This window comes from Embiotoca jacksoni, unplaced genomic scaffold, assembly GCF_022577435.1.
Source record: "Embiotoca jacksoni isolate LCO1_2020_lvr unplaced genomic scaffold, fEmbJac1.0.p SCAF_20, whole genome shotgun sequence".
Taxonomy (NCBI): domain Eukaryota; kingdom Metazoa; phylum Chordata; class Actinopteri; family Embiotocidae; genus Embiotoca; species Embiotoca jacksoni.
In genome coordinates, this window is record NW_027185341.1 from 5212348 (window position 1) to 5229817 (window position 17470).

At 41.0% G+C, this 17470-nt stretch overlaps 1 protein-coding gene across 2 annotated transcripts; it reads right to left on the reverse strand.

The window, feature by feature from the left end:
• Nucleotides 1–488: 488 nt before the first annotated feature.
• On the reverse strand, nt 489–13297 carry LOC138202111 (vesicular glutamate transporter 1-like). 2 transcript variants are annotated; one of them, XM_069155852.1, is made up of 13 exons: nt 12715–13297; nt 7595–7847; nt 6642–6760; nt 6452–6566; nt 6245–6332; nt 5669–5719; nt 5192–5328; nt 4626–4775; nt 4325–4457; nt 3393–3503; nt 3153–3280; nt 2673–2742; nt 489–2534 (listed from the first exon to the last, which is right to left on the reverse strand). In XM_069155852.1, exons 1-13 carry the CDS (start codon nt 12774–12776, stop codon nt 2254–2256), a joined length of 1698 nt encoding a protein of 565 aa, XP_069011953.1. In that variant the 5' UTR covers nt 12777–13297; the 3' UTR covers nt 489–2253. The 2 variants fall into 2 exon arrangements, with proteins under 2 accessions (XP_069011953.1, XP_069011952.1); XM_069155851.1 differs by having other exon boundaries at nt 5669–5755.
• Between the last annotated feature and the right edge of the window lie 4173 nt (nt 13298–17470).

Here is a 17470-nt window from a genome sequence, read left to right on the forward strand (position 1 = left end):
GTGTTGTTGTATTAAGATATGAGCAATAAATACGTTTCTCCTAATCTCCTCCCTCTCTGATGCAAAGGTAATTCCACTAATTTTAGAGAGCAGAGCGGTGAGGGGATACACCCTGCAAGATAAACTGGTGAGCATCTTGTACACTGGTGCCATCAAAATCTATTTTTCCCCTTCATTTCCATGCTCCTTGTACTTTAACTCAGGGATCAATATGCTGTCTGGAGAGGACGACGGCATTAGCGGTAACATGAAACCACAGCATCATCAGAGGGGATAAAAACCTACATTATTAAGGCCTGAATCATGTATTCGGAAGAGGAACATTGGCTTGAAGAAGATTGGCTTTTTTTTTTAAGAAAAGAAAAGCTCATTATTACACTGAACTATAATCATCTAAAGGACATCAAAACAAACCTAAGAAATGGCAGCAATGCATGAGCATAAACTGTCAAAAATATCTTATAATTATTGTACAAGAATTACCACCACTAGATTTTATTATACAATATTCCCACATGTACATGATTTTTTTTTTTACATATACAGTTTTAGTTTATAATCCAGAACAAAACATTGAACAATAAATTAAAGAAAAATGACAAAAACAGTAAAAACCCTAACATGACTTATTCAGTCTATCTGTGAACTCCACTGGTGAAACATTACCATCCCATAACCTACCACAGGGATGTTTTTATTCACTTTAAACCTTCATTCTGACACTAGCTAAATACATTACAACGTCTTCTAATAAAAGTAAAACAAGTTGCTTATGTACAGGGAGATGTCATTGTTCTTTTGAGTATTAGCCATTTATTTGAACCGGTCTTAACTAGATAGTTAACTGATGATTTAACATCTTCAGTTGGCAGCACTTTATAAGGAAGCAAAGGGTAAATAAGAATGTTGAAAATGCTGGATTTCATAGGTTATATGGTGACAGCAGACGGATTTCCTTGATGCTAACCCAGAACACAACTGTAGCTTGATAATAACATTAATGAAGCATATATTAGAAGTAATGCATATAGAACAAAATTCAGATATTGAATTTTGAAGAAAACCGTCTCAAAGAGGCTTGATAGAAATATAAGAGGCTGTAAACTAAGAAACGAATTAAAAACAGAACTATTTTTTTACTGGATAACAGCACTCCTAGTTCTATATGAGGCGTTTTTAATCCCCAGTTTGTCAGCAGGCAGGGAGGTTAGAGGCCTTGTACATCAAGCATTTTTTGTTTTTTTGCATGAGGAAATTAAAATTGCATCTAACATCTTAATGTGGGCTAATTAGATTTCACCCTTAGAGAAAAATACACGAGTTTCCCATGTTTTCCACACATTTGATCACATGTATGACACATGTCTACCACATGTTGCCAAGTGGCAAGTTTTCACATGCGAATCTACATATGCTTCACACATTACACCATGAAAAACTACATTTACCTCGGGCAAAATACATGTTTCACATGTGCACAATCATGTGGTCACATGAATTTTTGCACATGTGAAATTCATGTGTTGTTTCTGTCGGGACGACTTTACATAAAGCTGTGTACCAAGATATTTGTAGGTATTGAATTACTTTCTCAGTGGATAAGTAAACCAATACTACAGAACAAAATAGTTTGTTGTATTGGCACAAGGAACACGCTTTTTACTCAAAAGTGTGCAGATTAAGGACAAAAATTTTTGTTTAGGATGAAACTATTCCATTAGAATGCATGGAAATCTTCCCATTTTAACTTTGGTGGATTTGTTGCTGCTGCGGTCTGCAGATACTCATTAGGTATTCAAGTAACAACATAAATGTGAGTGTGTGCCTGACAAATTTCAATCTTGAATGATTCAAATGTAAATGAGAGGCAAATAAATTAAATCCCAATCATGTCAGCTAACATAGAAATTTCTACAGTAGATAAACATCAAAGAAAGCCACAGCGGGCCTCAAGCGAAGCCTTCCTCCAACAAAGATTGCAGGAAGTCTGATGATTCCTAAAACACTCTTACTGTCATACAAGGTACACAACTGCAATCACACACAAACACACACTTTACATCTACTAGTGTCTTCATCTCCAATGCGCAGGCTCTTTGAAATCAGTTCAGTTATGATAATACAGTCAGACAAATTGTCCCCTCCTGCACTCCATTTTAAGTCCAAAGTTTTTCATGGCATCGGGTGGGACTCCTCGCTGTTGATTGACTGTTCCTGCCTCGCTGAAGGCTGTGTGCAGAGCAAGTGCTGGTTTTATGTTAGGTCTCGGTCGCCCTCTCCTCCATAAAGATAATTATTGGTTCCAGCTGGTTGGACGTACTCCTCAGTTTTGTCCCAGTCTGAGACCCAGCCTCCTCCTCCTCCTCCGTTGGGATCCGATCCCTGGTTCATGGCTCCGTAGCCCGCTCCACCACTTGTGTGATACAGTTCCTCTGTCTCATTTGCAAGCTCGTCCTCGTCCAGGATGCCACATTTCTCGTCACTCAGCTGCTCCGGCTCGGCCCAAACTTGTTTCTCTCCAGATGCAAAGAGGCCTGCAGGACAGAAACAGGGTTACAGACATATAACAGAGCTGAGAACGAATCTACTGAATAGGTTTTCAGCTTGATTTCATTAAGAACAACACACACAGACTGCTGCATAGTGAGTAGGAAAAAGGGAGATATACACACCATAGAATATAACACCTCCATAATGAACAAGTGAGGCAATGAGAAACACACCCTGCCACTCCTCTCGCGTCTATCAGAGAAGGAAGAGAGGAAAAACAGTGTAAGAAAAGAATGTTTTCATTTCCATTATGACTTTAAAATCAACATTTTCCAAAGTAATAAACTAATTTACATGTTTGCACATGGAGCTACTCTCATTGTTTAATTATTCTCTTAAGAGATAGAAATCTGCTTGTATGACAGAGGGAAGTGCTCAAATGAAAAAGAAGCCTGTCTGAGGATGTGACACCTCTGCTGTTGTCTTAAATAGCTTGTATTATTTTAGCTAAATCATGTTCTCTGTGACCAAACCCAGTTACAAAACTAAAACACATCTTCAAACAACACAAGAACAGAAATATATGTTTCAGAGTCTATTGACATATTTACTGCCCATACAAGTACACATTTGTATGAGAATCACAGACATTCTGTGCTCACCTTGTGCTTCGTCATTGCACCAACTATAAGAGGGCAAACCATCCCAGACAAAGTGCCCACACCGTTGGAGATACCCATGAGGATACTAGCATATCGCGGTGCAATGTCCAGGTGGTTGACATTAAAACCTTATGAGGAATGATACATATTATTGGCATATAAATGATAAAAGAAAAATAATAATACATCCACTAAACCTCCGAAATCTATTGTTATGATAAGGAACACACTGTATTTCACCTGAAATGGCGAAACCAGAGAATCCCACAGCCAGCACCAGAAATGTGATGGCAACACCTTTTGTATGCGAGAAGCCAACCACCAGCAGGAAAGTAGCCTCCATCCCAAAGCCTGATGCAGATCAGAGCGAAACAAACAGAATTAAACATTATGAGTACAGTGCTTTAATTTCAATGCTTTCTTTTCATCCTTTTCATTCGGGCGGCACGGTGGTGCAGTGGTTAGCACTGTCACCTCACAGCAAAAAAGGTTCCAGGTTCGAACCCGGTCCTGGGCCTTTCTGTGCGGAGTTTGCATGTTCTCCCTGTGCTTGCGTGGGTTCTCTCCAGGTTCTCCGGCTTCCTCCCATCATCCAAAAACATGTACCTTAGGTCAGGTTACCTGGCACCCCGCTAGTGGCAGCTTGCTGCAGCATCTCCCCCCTGAGAGCCCCCCTGCTGTAGTGAAGAAATTTCCCCTCGGGGATTAATAAAGTGTATAAAATCAAATCAAATAAAAAAAAAAAAAATACAGATTACTGGGCAGTTATCTCAAGTTACTCAGTGGTATGTACTGTCCACTGTGTGCTTCTACATTTCCCTTTCATATCAGTTTATTGTCTGTAATTCAAGTGAGTTATCATTTCCTTTTTGCAGAAAATGTTTTCTCAACACAGTTGCAGTTAATGCTATTAGACAGCAAGTCAATTGGCTTTTTTCAGGTTTGCGTGACTGAGCATTCTGACTGCAAAGTAATTAGTTCCACGAAATGTTTTTCAATGTAACATTCAGAGAATATGCTAATTTGATCACAGTTTTGACTTCCTGGCAGTACCGGACCATATTTTGTGGCCACAGTGAAAAAACTGCTGCGCTTCTCTTGCAAACTGCATACATGAGTTTCATTTCTCCAAATATATTTTTTTATTTCCATTCAGTTTGGTTTTTGCTTACCTCCACAGTTCATAAGTTTCCTGACATTAGTGGTGGTCATGATGTGGTTACATCGCAGATAGTCAGCAAGCTGGCCACCAATGGGCACGATGATGGTCATAACCAGATGAGGAAGTGCAGACACGAGGCCCACCTAAATCAATCAAGAGGGGGAAAAGTCTTTCAATGCAAACAAAGAACCATGATCACCAAGGTAAACACAAAGCGCAGACTCTCTATCATATTATTGTGTTTATGGAGACTTCTGTCCATGGTGCAGCAACATGCACACAACACTCTGCCCATGTTTGCTTTCCGTTACCTTGCTAATCTCGAACCCAAACACCTCCTCGAAGTACGCAGGCTGGCTGATGAGGAGCAAGTAGAAAGTCCAGCTCCTGCAGAAATTAGCCACAATGATGGCGTAGACGGGCATTGATGTGAAGAAGGCCCTCCACGGTGTGTTGAACTTCTGTAAGAGAAAAATGTGTTCCTGAATTTAGTGATTTTAAAATGAAATTCAAAAACTCTGACCTGTTCACACACATGCAATCAATTATTTGAGGTTTTGATTTAAAACAAACAGGCATTAGAAACTAGAACTAGTGAGATTAGGGTGGTACTTTGTTAGTTTTGCTTGAATGCAGACACTGATATGGGGGTTCTAAATGTGTCTGTGGTGCTTTTGTTGTGATAATCTACACAGCATGCGATCTCAGCCTGATTTCAGCATGTTGCATAAAACAAAAAAACAAAAAATACAAGTATGGTGATCCTACAAACTGATCACATGCACTTAAAGAACCTAGAAATGACAAAGCAGGCCACAACAACACTGTTAACTTCAGCCAGTGTGGTGCAATACAGTTCTCTGCTGCATTCACGGACCGTTATTGTATGTTGGGCTGACTCGCCGATGCTCTCCTCAATATATTTCCTCTCTTCCTCCGTGATGGTGGGGTGGATTGCTGGACTCTCATATGATACCAGGATCCAGAAGCAGTACCACATGACACCAAAAGTTCCTGGAAGGGGAGGAAGCAGGGAGGGGGGTATCGGACAAAGAGCAATGTTAAATGTAGAAAGTCAAACAACAAACTGTAACGTGTCATATTTAATTATATTTATAGCTCTGGTCTGTTGTGGTTTTCCTGTCTTTGCAGTTTCAGTATGTGTCAGCTTCTATGGTGTTAGTCACATGTGTCCCAGAAGTGTCCTCACTTCAATTTATTTAGTTCTCATTACTGTGGGAATCTGTTCCTGTAGACACATTGTGAAATGTTATAGTTTGTTCTGAAAATCCTATACGTTTTAAATGAAGGCCTTGTACAAAGTCTGCATAACTAAGGGTCAAAGGTCACGTACCATAGACGTAGAAGACTGATGACCATCCTGAATACTGGACGAGGACTCCAGCTAACGGCATGGCAATCACAGCACCAGCGTAAGAACCTCGAAAAGGAAAAACCTTGCGTTGAGGGGCGTTGAGCTATACATTATTTTCATATCTGTCATATATATTTCATATATTAACCTTCCACCAATATTGTCACTCAATTGTTTCGTATAAAATTTCCCCAAAAAATTGTAAAATGTTTCACGGTTTCCTAGAATCAAAGGTTAAGAATCAAAAATCCAGCAGTCCCAAACAAACATATTTACACACACATCTACACATTAAATTTTAATTTACAACAAAGAAAAGCAGCAACTCCTCACATCTGTGTTAGTCTGGAAATACCATTTGTTTTTGGCGTTTTAGGTTAAAAAAAAAACAACTGAAACATTTCATTGATTATCAAAAAAGCTGCTGAATTATTTTCTAAAAGTAAGTGATTTAACAAAATGATTATTTGTGGTCATGCTAAGCAATAACAATGGTAACAAACACATGTACTGTACAAAGACGAAAGGAAACAGGTGCAATGATGGCAGACTCACCACAAAAAGCTGTTGTGGCCAGACGACTTCTTTCAAGAGGTGGTGCCCACTTTGCCCAAATACCATGACAGGCTGGATATGAAACCCCCTGTGGAGGACAGGGAGGCAAAGGGAAAAATGTACACTAAATATTCTAAAGCACAGAATGTAAAGAGAAATCTAGCTCATTGCCAATTTCTTGTATTCCAGAGGAGGCAAGTTGAGCACCTCCACAAGTCCTTGAAACACCCTGACAATGATAACGAAGCCGAAGTGCATCCGCGCTGCTGTGGGGATGAGCATATTCAGGCAAGATGTGGCCACTATAGCAAAGCCAAACACTCTGAAAGAGAGAGAGAATATTTAACATCTGAAATCATCCTTTACGTACAAAACACAGAACGGTCGGTTAACACACCTGTTTGCTGCAAACTTTTGGCAGATGAACCCTCCAGGGATTTGAGTCACTATGTACCCCCAGAAGAATGAACCATGGATCATTCCCACTGTTTCTGGATCCCAGTCAAACTGTGCCTTCTGCAGGGAGAGACAGCGGGATGAGAAAATTCTGCACATGTACTGAAATCATCCCTTTGTTTCACAAATCATGCATCTAACAGCCATCAGATTAAGATGGCTCCTTCATGTCAGTAGCTAACATGAAGGACAAACCAACAAAACACAGGGTATATGGTCCACCACTGACACCTACTGATCACCACTGTTCCTCCACATGTCAAACATGTATCTGTGATCATTAACTCTGACCCACTTTGTTCGACATGACAATTTCAGTTCCCACCACCTATATTTTTAGTGTTATTAAAGTAGTTTGGAAAACATTTCTTCATGGATTTCACTTTTAAAACTTGTGCAAAGTTGGAAGCTAACTGTTGGCTAGAATATCACTCTATGTTTTAGGATTATGATTTTTCTGAACTGGAACAAGCCTTTATGACTTTACATTCAAAACAACTACTTTTGATTTGGAAGAGCTTGTTACAGGATGTTCATATTGGGAAGAGACTAAATGGCTGTGTTGGGCCTGCGTCCCAGCTAAGCACCAGTGACTGGTTGTTACCTTGTGCAAGGGTAAAGGTTAGGGTTCACACCAGTGTTTTGAGCATACACAAGCCCAGCAAGCTTGAGCAGAGTCCCACCTGTACTATACCGTCTGGTTCACTGTCATGGCTTGATGGAAAATATCTGCTTCACTCAAACAATAAAGAAAGTACACAAGTGGTTTGAGGTGTCCACATATTTATGGCCATATGTGTTAACCCAAGACTGAAAGATTAATGGAGTGTAGAGATACAATAACAGATATTTAGCCTTGTTGCCATTGACCTTTTTTCCCACAGAGTCACTCACCACTATGACCTCCTTGTTGTCTCTAAAGATGGTGTGGCTGTTGACCATGCTGACGATTGCCACGCCCAAGTTACACCGGATGCCGAAGGAGATGCAGAAACCGACGCCGGAGAGGATGGCGATGATGTAACGCCTGGGCAGGCCGAAGCACGTGCAGTCCACCACCGGCATCTCCTTCTCCTCCACCAGCTCCGGCCGGCCCTCCGACGACAGCTCAAGGGTCTCGCCATTTTCCTGCTTCTTCTCAAGAGCTCTGTGAGGAACAGATTGGAAAAGCCAGAAGTCAGTGAATTAAAAATGTTGTGGTATAGTCTCAAGTCAGGTCACATGGTTGCTCTTGTGGCATAAATATACTTGCAGTGAACTGTCTGTAAAAGAAGTGCAAGAGAATCCGGCATCCTAACATGATTTAATAGTTCAACTTTAATTTAGTCTAAATCAACAATTGTGACAGAAATAATCGTGACAATACACACCAAAATACCTATTAATGTAGTATTAGACATTTCAGAAAAAAAAACAAATAGTGGTGCAGTGTTGGCTGAGTTGTTTCAAACTTTAGGACTGAGGAATCAGTCAGGAAGTGAGCCGGAGCTTTTCCAAACTCCTGCCGCCACAGTGACAACAGATCCTGCTCTGAAGGGCTTGTCGACCGACAGCTCTGCTTGATAAAAGCACACGGATCGAGATGTTTAGACAAGCTTTATCGCTGTCAGTTTGATGGGTAACTCCAGCACCCTAACAAGAGGCAGTTGGCACAGTTGTCTGTTTGCCTCCCGCTGCTGGAGCTTACTGAAAAAGCTTTGAGTTTTACCGTGTTTTCTCAAGGTGTTTGTATACCAGGAATTTTTCTACTGCAGATGTTCATCTCCTGACAGGATGAAGAGTGTGAGTAAAAGACAACAGTGTTTACAGGAACTTGTGCTCCTCTTCTCCTTCCAGACAAACATACTTCTCTTTCACAGCTTGCTGAGAAACGCTGAGAAACCCCGACCTCTGCCAGCCTTCAGTCCAACAAGCAGTGGATAGACGCAATGGACATTCATTAAACATGTGCAATGCTGAGTTCTCAGATCAGACCTGAGCACTGCGGTCCAGCATCATACTCACGTCAGACTTTCACACATGCTGTATGTGTAGAAGTTAAAACACATGTCCTAATGGCCTTTTTCTGGTAAATTACAACACACACTACATGAGTGTTGGTTGTACTTAAGCAGAACATATCAGTCAACAACAGTGTAGCTCACGACTAAAGCGCTGACTGTTGGCTGTTTTAATTGACAGCTGGATGTACAGAAGGAGATGATATAAGCCACATGTACGTGTATTATGATTCTTAGCTGACTGAACCTCCAGGGTGCCCCATTAATAACTGTCCCCCACTGTGTGGGGATTGTGAATATTGATCATGGTTGGAAAGAGCTCAGTGGAAAGGAAGACTCACTGAAATCCTCCATCACAACAACTAAATAGGAATAACAACATCGCTGTAAATAGAATAATGAAGTTTGCTCAGTCTCATGCACTAAAATTAATAATAATTATATTATGTAATTATATAAATTATATAATTATTAAATTTATAATTATATAAAGGAAATTATATAATTAATAATAATAATCACAAATTAAACTCCTAAGGCCAAAATATTTAGGAGCCAACAAGAGCAAATTTGTGGATTCATGTCATTAATGTGTGTCGACCATGCAGAGACAGGTATAGAAGTGATCAGCCAACAAGTTTGAATGCCTCAGCACAGGTTGGTTGCAGGGATCACAGTGACTCTCCTCTGTGTCATCGTCCTGCTCCTGACCAACCCACCACTGTGAATATTTCATGTTTCGACACACCAATCACTCCTGAAAAGGCTTACTTTGAACTTAACAGTTTAGAAAAGATAGAATATTTTCAATCATGACTTAGCTGCTCTTGACAGTGGGTTAAACTGATTTTATAATAATAGCACATCAGAACTGTCTCTGTATTTTTGTCAAAAGTAATTAAAAGTGGAGAGAGACACGAAATCACAAAAGAGAGGAGGACATGTAAGAAATGTTTTAAATATTTTGGTCAGATTCCTTTTCATCTAGACACAAAAAATGTGTGTCATGCTTGGCTATAAATAGCCTTGAGAGTATGTTTAACTAATGACACAAGTCTTTATATATCCAGCACACATCTAAGAGTAAACCCACCAAATAATTCAGAATATGGTCAGCTGTTTCGTTACTCCCATCAAATCACAAAAAAAGCGTACAAAAGAACATCTTTACACAGTCCTGTTTGCAGCTGTCCAGTTTAACATTTCCTGTGAAGACTTTAAAATGACATGTATACGAACATATCAAGTCAAACAGCAATGAAATTTATATTCCTGCCTACAAACCAGATCAGTGAGGAGACTGGGAAATAACAGCTACACAACCATAAAACATACATCCTCTGTTAGTTACAGTGAGCAGGGCTCCAACAATCTTCGACTCTGATCAAGTATTAATGATTCTCACTGGTAAATTATTAATAGCTCTGGCTCTCTTGGACTATTTTTGTCTGGGCGGGCCTCTCTCTTCATTCCTCCTGTCTCCTCTTCATCTTTAACCGTGCCTCTTACCTCTTACATCAGCTCCCCTGACTCACGCATCGTCTCGCACACAATTCACAACATTTCTTCCTGCTTCAACACCAATTTATTTCCCGGTGTCCAGACGATGTCCATATGGACCTTCCTTTCATCTTCCTGATTCTCACATTTCTTTCCTATAATCCATTGTATTTGTTGCAGTGACTTTTCATGACTGACCCTGAATTAAGGAAAATCCGTTGTAATCCTTAGAAGCTACCTGACCTTCTCCCAGTTTTTCTCACCCCACCACAAGGAAAAGGTCTGAGTGAGGCAGCGCTGCAGAGCAATTTAACTCAACTGGGAACAGTTTTGAATCTCAATCATATGTAAGAAAGCTGACTTCACTTCACCTGTTCTGTTCTGTGAACACACCTGGCTCTCTCTCCAAGTTAATCTCTTAATTCATACACCAAGGACAACTGTCAGGCCAGTTCAGCAGCTTGGTCCAGAGTTAGCAGCTTGGAATCATTGATTGGATAAGAGTCAAATAAGGGTAGTGATTGTTCGAAATGGTAAAAAAAAAACTTCATTACACCAAGAAGATGAGTAACTGACTGAGTGACTGAGTAACACCAAAATGTTAGAATATCTATCGTAGACTGTTGCACACACTGTAGGAGCACAATAAAGTCTAACTGTGGGAATTATGTAGTTTAAAACCCCCTATGAACTAAATATGGTAAAGCCCGACCTCAGAAAAGACGGATATTTAACTGTGCTCACATGGAAATCATAATTCCGACCTCTGATATTGTGGGTAAAATGTATTAAAATATTAGTGAGCACTTAAGTCAGGATGCCTGATAAACAATAATTAACTATCGACTATCTGAAATGTAATGGCAGTGGTTTGACATCATCTTCATGAAATCATGTCAAACAGTCTTCATCCTGATTGTGGATGATGAAGATAACAGGTGACAACTGGCTGCTGTGATCAGAGTCTGAAATCACTGCAGGCTGCATGATTGCTGATTTAAAATGGTCAGTGGGGAAAAAAAAAAAAAAAAAAAACAGGAGACAGACAAGCGTCAAAATAAAAGACAGCAGTAAATAAAACGCAGCCATCTGTCCGCTTTTCTCTCTGAGTGCTCTTTAAGGATGTTGCGTGCGGGAGCAGGGAAACAGGCTGGCGCGCGTTACGCACAGAGGCAAGGTACCGAGGGAGCACCTGGGAGCACGTGCGCTCCACAGAAACGAAAGCTTACAGGCCGCTGCATGCGCGCTCTCTGGTCGTAGGTCGAGTGGCCTAATCCTGGCTGTTAGGTGCCCTCGAGGGGGGAAGGAGGGGGGGGGGGCACGATGAATCGGGCTACTTAGGGCGCGAGAGAGAGACAGAGAGAGAGACAGAGAGGTGGATAAGGTGTACGGTCTGCAGGGATTTACGTGGGCCGACAGCTTGGACGAGGAGAGGCTATTTCTGGAGAGGATTTAAGTGTTTAGACGCAGCATCAAATCCCGAGAGAAAGAAAGGGGAGTCCATCAATACCTTTCTTTCTATCAGATCACTAGCCAGGCTCCTGTCTGCAGTACCTGACTGTCCTCACACTATTTATCAGCAGTTTTTATGCATTTTTTTTTCTGCTTGCTGCCCATATAGGACTGGCTGTTGAGCTATGAAAATCTTCAAAAAGTCACTAAATGCCACTTTGTGAAAAATGTCAAGATTTGACCTTGATCCATCATCACAAGTTTTCTACACTGCTGTTATTATATATAAAACAACGCAAACGCAATTTTTCAATTAGATAAAAGTTAGTCTTCACTTGAGTGATAGTTAATGACCTGACCTACTGTCCACTGTGACAAGAGTAACAGGCCTCTCAGACCTGCTTCACTCTTTGGAAAAATAAATACACCACGTTATCAAACATCATCTGATTTATGTTAAAAAAAAAACAAAAAAACTGAAACATAATGCTTGATTACTCCGTCATAAAACTCAGGATAAGAATGTGACAAGGCCTCTGTAATCTGACAATGTGACAGCACTGCAGAAAAAGATGGGAAGAAACAGATCCAGTTTATCGATCCGACGCTTCATCTTACCCTGACAGAACAGTTTGGGCCTGAAATGAAACTTAATGCTGCCTTTTGTTCCTCAGAAGCAGAGGAGGATCGTGCCTGCTTGGCATCGCGTGTGAAGGAGACTATAGAGATTAATTTTAGGCGTCAGATGGTTTGTGCGCAAAAAAAAACAAAAAAAAAACGTTCAACTTTTGGTCATCAGGCTTCTATATGCCTGCAATAAATAAAGTCATTGTAATAGACAGTTTTTATATGGTAGATCAATCAGCTTAAAGAGACAGATGTGCCAGGTTATCCGGGCCCCTGGACATTTCGATCTTTTAAGAAAAATGCTTTACAACAATAGGTAATGACTTCTTTCCATTTGCCTAGATTAACTTTAAAAATATAACTTCGCTTTTAACCCTGAAGGGCAGCATGCAGCTGTTTTCTGGTTGCAGTTGGTCCCACAGGGATTTTACATACCCGTATATTTTCCCGAGAGTCTTGGCTGCCACGGCCTTAAACCTGTCCGGCCGGATCTCCATTCTCACGACTCCAGGACCGGACCAATGTTCAGTTTTGCGCGCTCCCGACTGAGCGCACAGCCCCTCTGATCTGCTCCCTCCGCTTCGTGCTTCTCACTCACATACAAAAAAATTATTAGACTTAAACACCGGACTCCTTAACCCGCAGTTTGCTGTGCGTCGGAATCTACAGTCAGCGACAGTGATTGTCCAGAGAGTTAATTCACTTCAACTGCCTTTGTATAAAATCAATCGAACAAACATTTTCAGTCCCACTTTGCCAGAGTCCGTAAACGCCCAAACCAACTTCTTCACACGCTTTGTTGTCCGACAAGGTTCACGGCGCTCCGTAAAGGCAACTTTCGACAGGATTCATGGCCAAACGGTGTCTCTGGCCGTGGTCCTGAAAACAGATTACTGCTGCCTGCGCGCTAATCTCTCCAAGTGTGTGTAGTGAGTGGAAGGTAGCATGTCACTTCCTTTTCTTGCAACCCGGCGTTTTAAGCACCGACTATTCAAGCAGCGGCTATTCTTGGATCGCAGAAGCCTTGAATGGAGAGAGTTAGAGTAAACACCTTCTGATCGAAGCATATTAACTCGAGTTCCCAGGTATTTGTAGGACGGGTTGGGCAGGATCCTCTCAGGACGCTGGAATGAATGTGGGTTTCACTGTCCAGGATTTGCGCATTTATGAACACAGATTTCTTTAAAACGCCTAATAAATACACACTAAAAAAAAAAAAGATTTGTGAAAGGATGAGGCAGGTTTTGTGGTTCTAATTTACTGTGCGTTGATCTCAACATCTTGTGCGTCCTGTGCGTCACACCAACAGCAGCAGGAACGTTAAAATGTATTATTACTGTAAGAAGTTACAGAATTGGTAGGTGTGAGACCTGCTTAATATATTGACGTTATAAGAGTCATGTTAAACGTATAATTTATTGAGCTAAATAAAAACGGGGTGCTGTTTTTTTTTCCTCTGCTGAACTTATTGTTAGGTTAACAATATAGTGATAATAAGCACACTTTCTATGGAACTGGCCAAAAGGGCACGCACACTTATTAAAAGGTCATTGTAAGTGTTTATTATAAATGTCCCATCTATAAAGGACATAAAACTATTCCATTGTCATTGTGTGTGTGGCTTCCTCTCCTAATGATACTGTCAGGTGTTTACCAATTTGTCCACTGACTGTAATCTTGGCTCAAAGTACTTCTTCCCTGCATGAGTAGTGGTGCACATGTATGTTTTTATTAATCTATAATAAAGCCTAGCAAACAAAACACTGGAGACATTTTGTCACAGTAGGAAAACCCTTTGTGTAAATAATACAATTTATTATGGATGAACTCCATCTAGCTATGCTAGGTTCATGCTGGTTTACTGTCCTGCCTTGCAGGGACACTGGAACAGAACACAGCCATTATTAAAGTTTGTCAATAATGTTAATTAAACTTAAAGTTATTAAAGCAGTGAGGGAAAAGGGAAAGCCCAACACATAAAGAGTTTGGTATTCACATCATTTTGTTTTGTAATCTTTAACAAAGCAGGTGTGTGACCTGGGTGTATATACAGTAACTCCCTTCAACATCAGTTTTTTTGTTTGTTTTAATAACGAGTGCATCAACTGAATCTGAAGAGGTACAAAGTGATCTCAATCTGAGAATCTGTATGTCCTTTATCACTGGACGTAGGTTTGGGTTCAGGAAGTTCGGAGGGCAGAAACCCACTCTACTTTAAAGATCAGCATTAAAACTTTTCCTCTTGATAAGGCTTTGAATTATGGGTGACTCAGGTGACCTTGAACCATCCCTTAGTTGTGCTGCTACAGACCTAGGCTGCTGGGGGACCTCCCATGATGCACCTTGCTCCTCTCCTCTCTATTTCACTCTCTATTCATTCCAGTCTGCTTCTCATTATCTTTGTGTCTCCTCTCTCTCTCTCTCTCCCTTGTAGTTTGTGCTTTTACCTCGCTGTCCTCTCTCTCTGTCTCTTTCTGTTTGTTGTCCCTCTATGCTGTTTTTTTTCTCTTTCTGCTCTCCCCCCTCACTTTATCCGTTGGAGGCAGACAGCGGTCCACCTTTGAGTCTGGTTCTGTCAGAGGTTCCCACTGTTGTGGCAACAGTAAGTGGCGTGCCTGCTTATGTGGGAATTGTTGGATTTCTTAGTTTAATACTGTAAACTCTCGGGCTTAATAAGTAAAGTGCCTAAGTAGACTTACAGTATGATTTGGCGCTATATAAAAAAAAACTGAGATGAAAATATACCTTTTAACTGTATGTTTTTGCTTAAATTATCAGTTACACCTGTTGGTATTAAAGCTATGGAACTTTTATTATTAATAGCAAAAGCAGAGATTAGCATGACAACATTTCTTTTATCATTGGACAGTTTATTTTCTACTGAGAGGGCAGATGGTATCTAATAAGGTGCAAGAAAGTTCTAGTTTATTGTAGCTGACAAATGACTGCAGTTCATACATATGATTGTGTGGCAAGAGTTTAGGTTAGATGTGTTGGTTCGAAGCAGTGAGGTGATGGTTAACAACAGGTTTAACTTTTGCAGCAGGTGGATGAGATAGTTCTGGATATTCTATAACTTTTCTTCTGCATTTTCTTACCGTTCTAAACATTTTTCAGATCAATATTAAAGGTACTGACAATGTATAGATACCATAAAACCTTACACTGCTACCTAATCACTCAGTATCAGATACAGCTCTTCTCTAGATCCTTAGCTGATATAGTTCTCAGAGAGTGAGAGGAGAGGAAGGGGGGAGGGAAGGGCATCGCCGAGGGAGGAGGGGACAGACTGGGTGGGACAGAAATGACAGATGGAGTGTCCGAGAGCGATCCATAACCTGCCTTCCGCACATCCATCGCGCTGGAGCCGGCAGCGGAGTGGAAGAACACGGCGGGAGGATCCATGGGGTCCGTGGTTAAATCTGGAGACACAGATGTGAGAACGTTAAGTGGAATTAGCTCAAAGAATAGACAGGATTGAGCACAAAAAGTTGCATTTAATAGCAGAAAACTACCCATAATGAGTCCGGTTTATGCATCTACTGTATGTACGCATTAGCCGTTATATTTCTACATACTAAACTACGACAGGCAACATCGTTCACCTCCACATGGCAGCTTCGCTACCAAGAAGCCATGCTGCACAACATCACTCAGGTTTAATAACTTAGCTGGTATCTTTGGTTTCACTTTGTGGATTAATTTTAATGCCAATAAATGTGGTTAACTAGCGATTTTCCCGGCAATTTCTGCAGGCAATACAAATGAACACCGCACGGTTTCCTCCCATGTGCAAGTCTGAAAAAGTTCAATAAAAAAATGAAGCTACCCGAGTCGTCATTGAGCTGGGTGTGCAGGTACTGGTGTTTGTTGTAGAAGTTGTTGTAGATGCAGTACATTGCAGCCATCAGAGCGAAGGTCCCCACGGCCGCAGCGATGAACAGGCTCACTTTGCCGTTATCCTTGTCTGCATGGGCGTCTGCAGAGGGACAAACACACACAAAAAGACAACAACCCTGTTCAAAATGAGTGAAAGTCATTACCTACCTCAACCGATTTAACCTTGCTGTAGTTTATCAGTGAGACATCTTTTCTTATTTACACTTGGGCTGTGTGTCTGACATCAACATTGTGCAGGATGGACATGTGTGTTTGCAGTTCTGTTGGCTCTTTAAAGTAGACTCACATGTCCGTTTAGCATTTAAATGAGTGCTCTCTTCTTTTCTGAGAAGGTCCCGTATGTGTGGTGGAGGACGAGGAGGAGGAGGAGGAGGCGCTGCTGGGGCCTGATCACTGATTTTCTCCTCAGACTGCAGGGTGCTCTGGGAGCTGCTCAGTGGAAACACCAGCAGCAGGCACAGAGCTGCCAAGCCCGCCATGTGGGTCATCCACTGCTACACCTACAAATCAAAATCACATTTCTTGAAAAAATACAATCAATACAAACAAAAATGAATCGTATCTGAACAAATCAGTACTTACCTTATTTTGAAAATAGCCATGCATGCTTGTAAGGAACATGTGTCTCTTCGTGACTCAATTACAAAAAATAATAATAAAAAAAAAAAGTATTGTAGTCTGTTTTCACACCATAAATGATTTCTTAGTTGTAATTAGCAAACCCTCCCTGCTCCTGCTCCAAAACGAGCCCCTGAAACCATTAAACAACACCCCTATCATACACCCCCACCACCAAACACACTCAGACACACAAAGCAAAGTTTGTAGCATTTATAATTGATCGGTGTAGTTTACCTGATGTCGGAGCGAGGATGTCGTTCTTCTCACTGTTGGGTGTTGGTCCTGTCCTCTCTGCTGCTCTGGCTGACTGAAGTGAGACTGCATCCAAGACAACTGAACTCCCCTGGCACCTCATATACTCCCAGGGGGACACCTCCTCCACACAAGCGCACACACGTTGGAAATTGTTTACGAGCACGTTTAGCTCGACAAAGACATCTTGAATTTGATTTGTGAGAGAAAATTCTCCTGTATACTGTGGAGGTCTTATTAAAGACAATAAAAGTTTCAAGAGTCCAACAGAGATCCCTGCTGACACATAACTGCACTGCTTTAATCACATTCAGTGTTTGAATCCATTTGATATGAAGTTCAGACAGCTACGAAACAAAAACATGAAAACATGATTGTATTGTGGAATTCATCGAGTCACTCATCTACTAATAATTAG

Coding starts and splice junctions, on each gene's coding strand:
- LOC138202111 (XM_069155851.1), bottom strand. CDS start 12,776: ATGGAGATCCGGCCGGACAGGTTTAAGGCCGTGGCAGCCAAGACTCTC. Junction 7,848..12,714: donor ACTCTCGGGAAAATATACGG/GTATGTAAAATC, acceptor TGTTCCTCACAG/AGCTCTTGAGAAGAAGCAGG. Junction 4,776..5,191: donor CAGCCCAACATACAATAACG/GTCCGTGAATGC, acceptor TTTCTCTTACAG/AAGTTCAACACACCGTGGAG.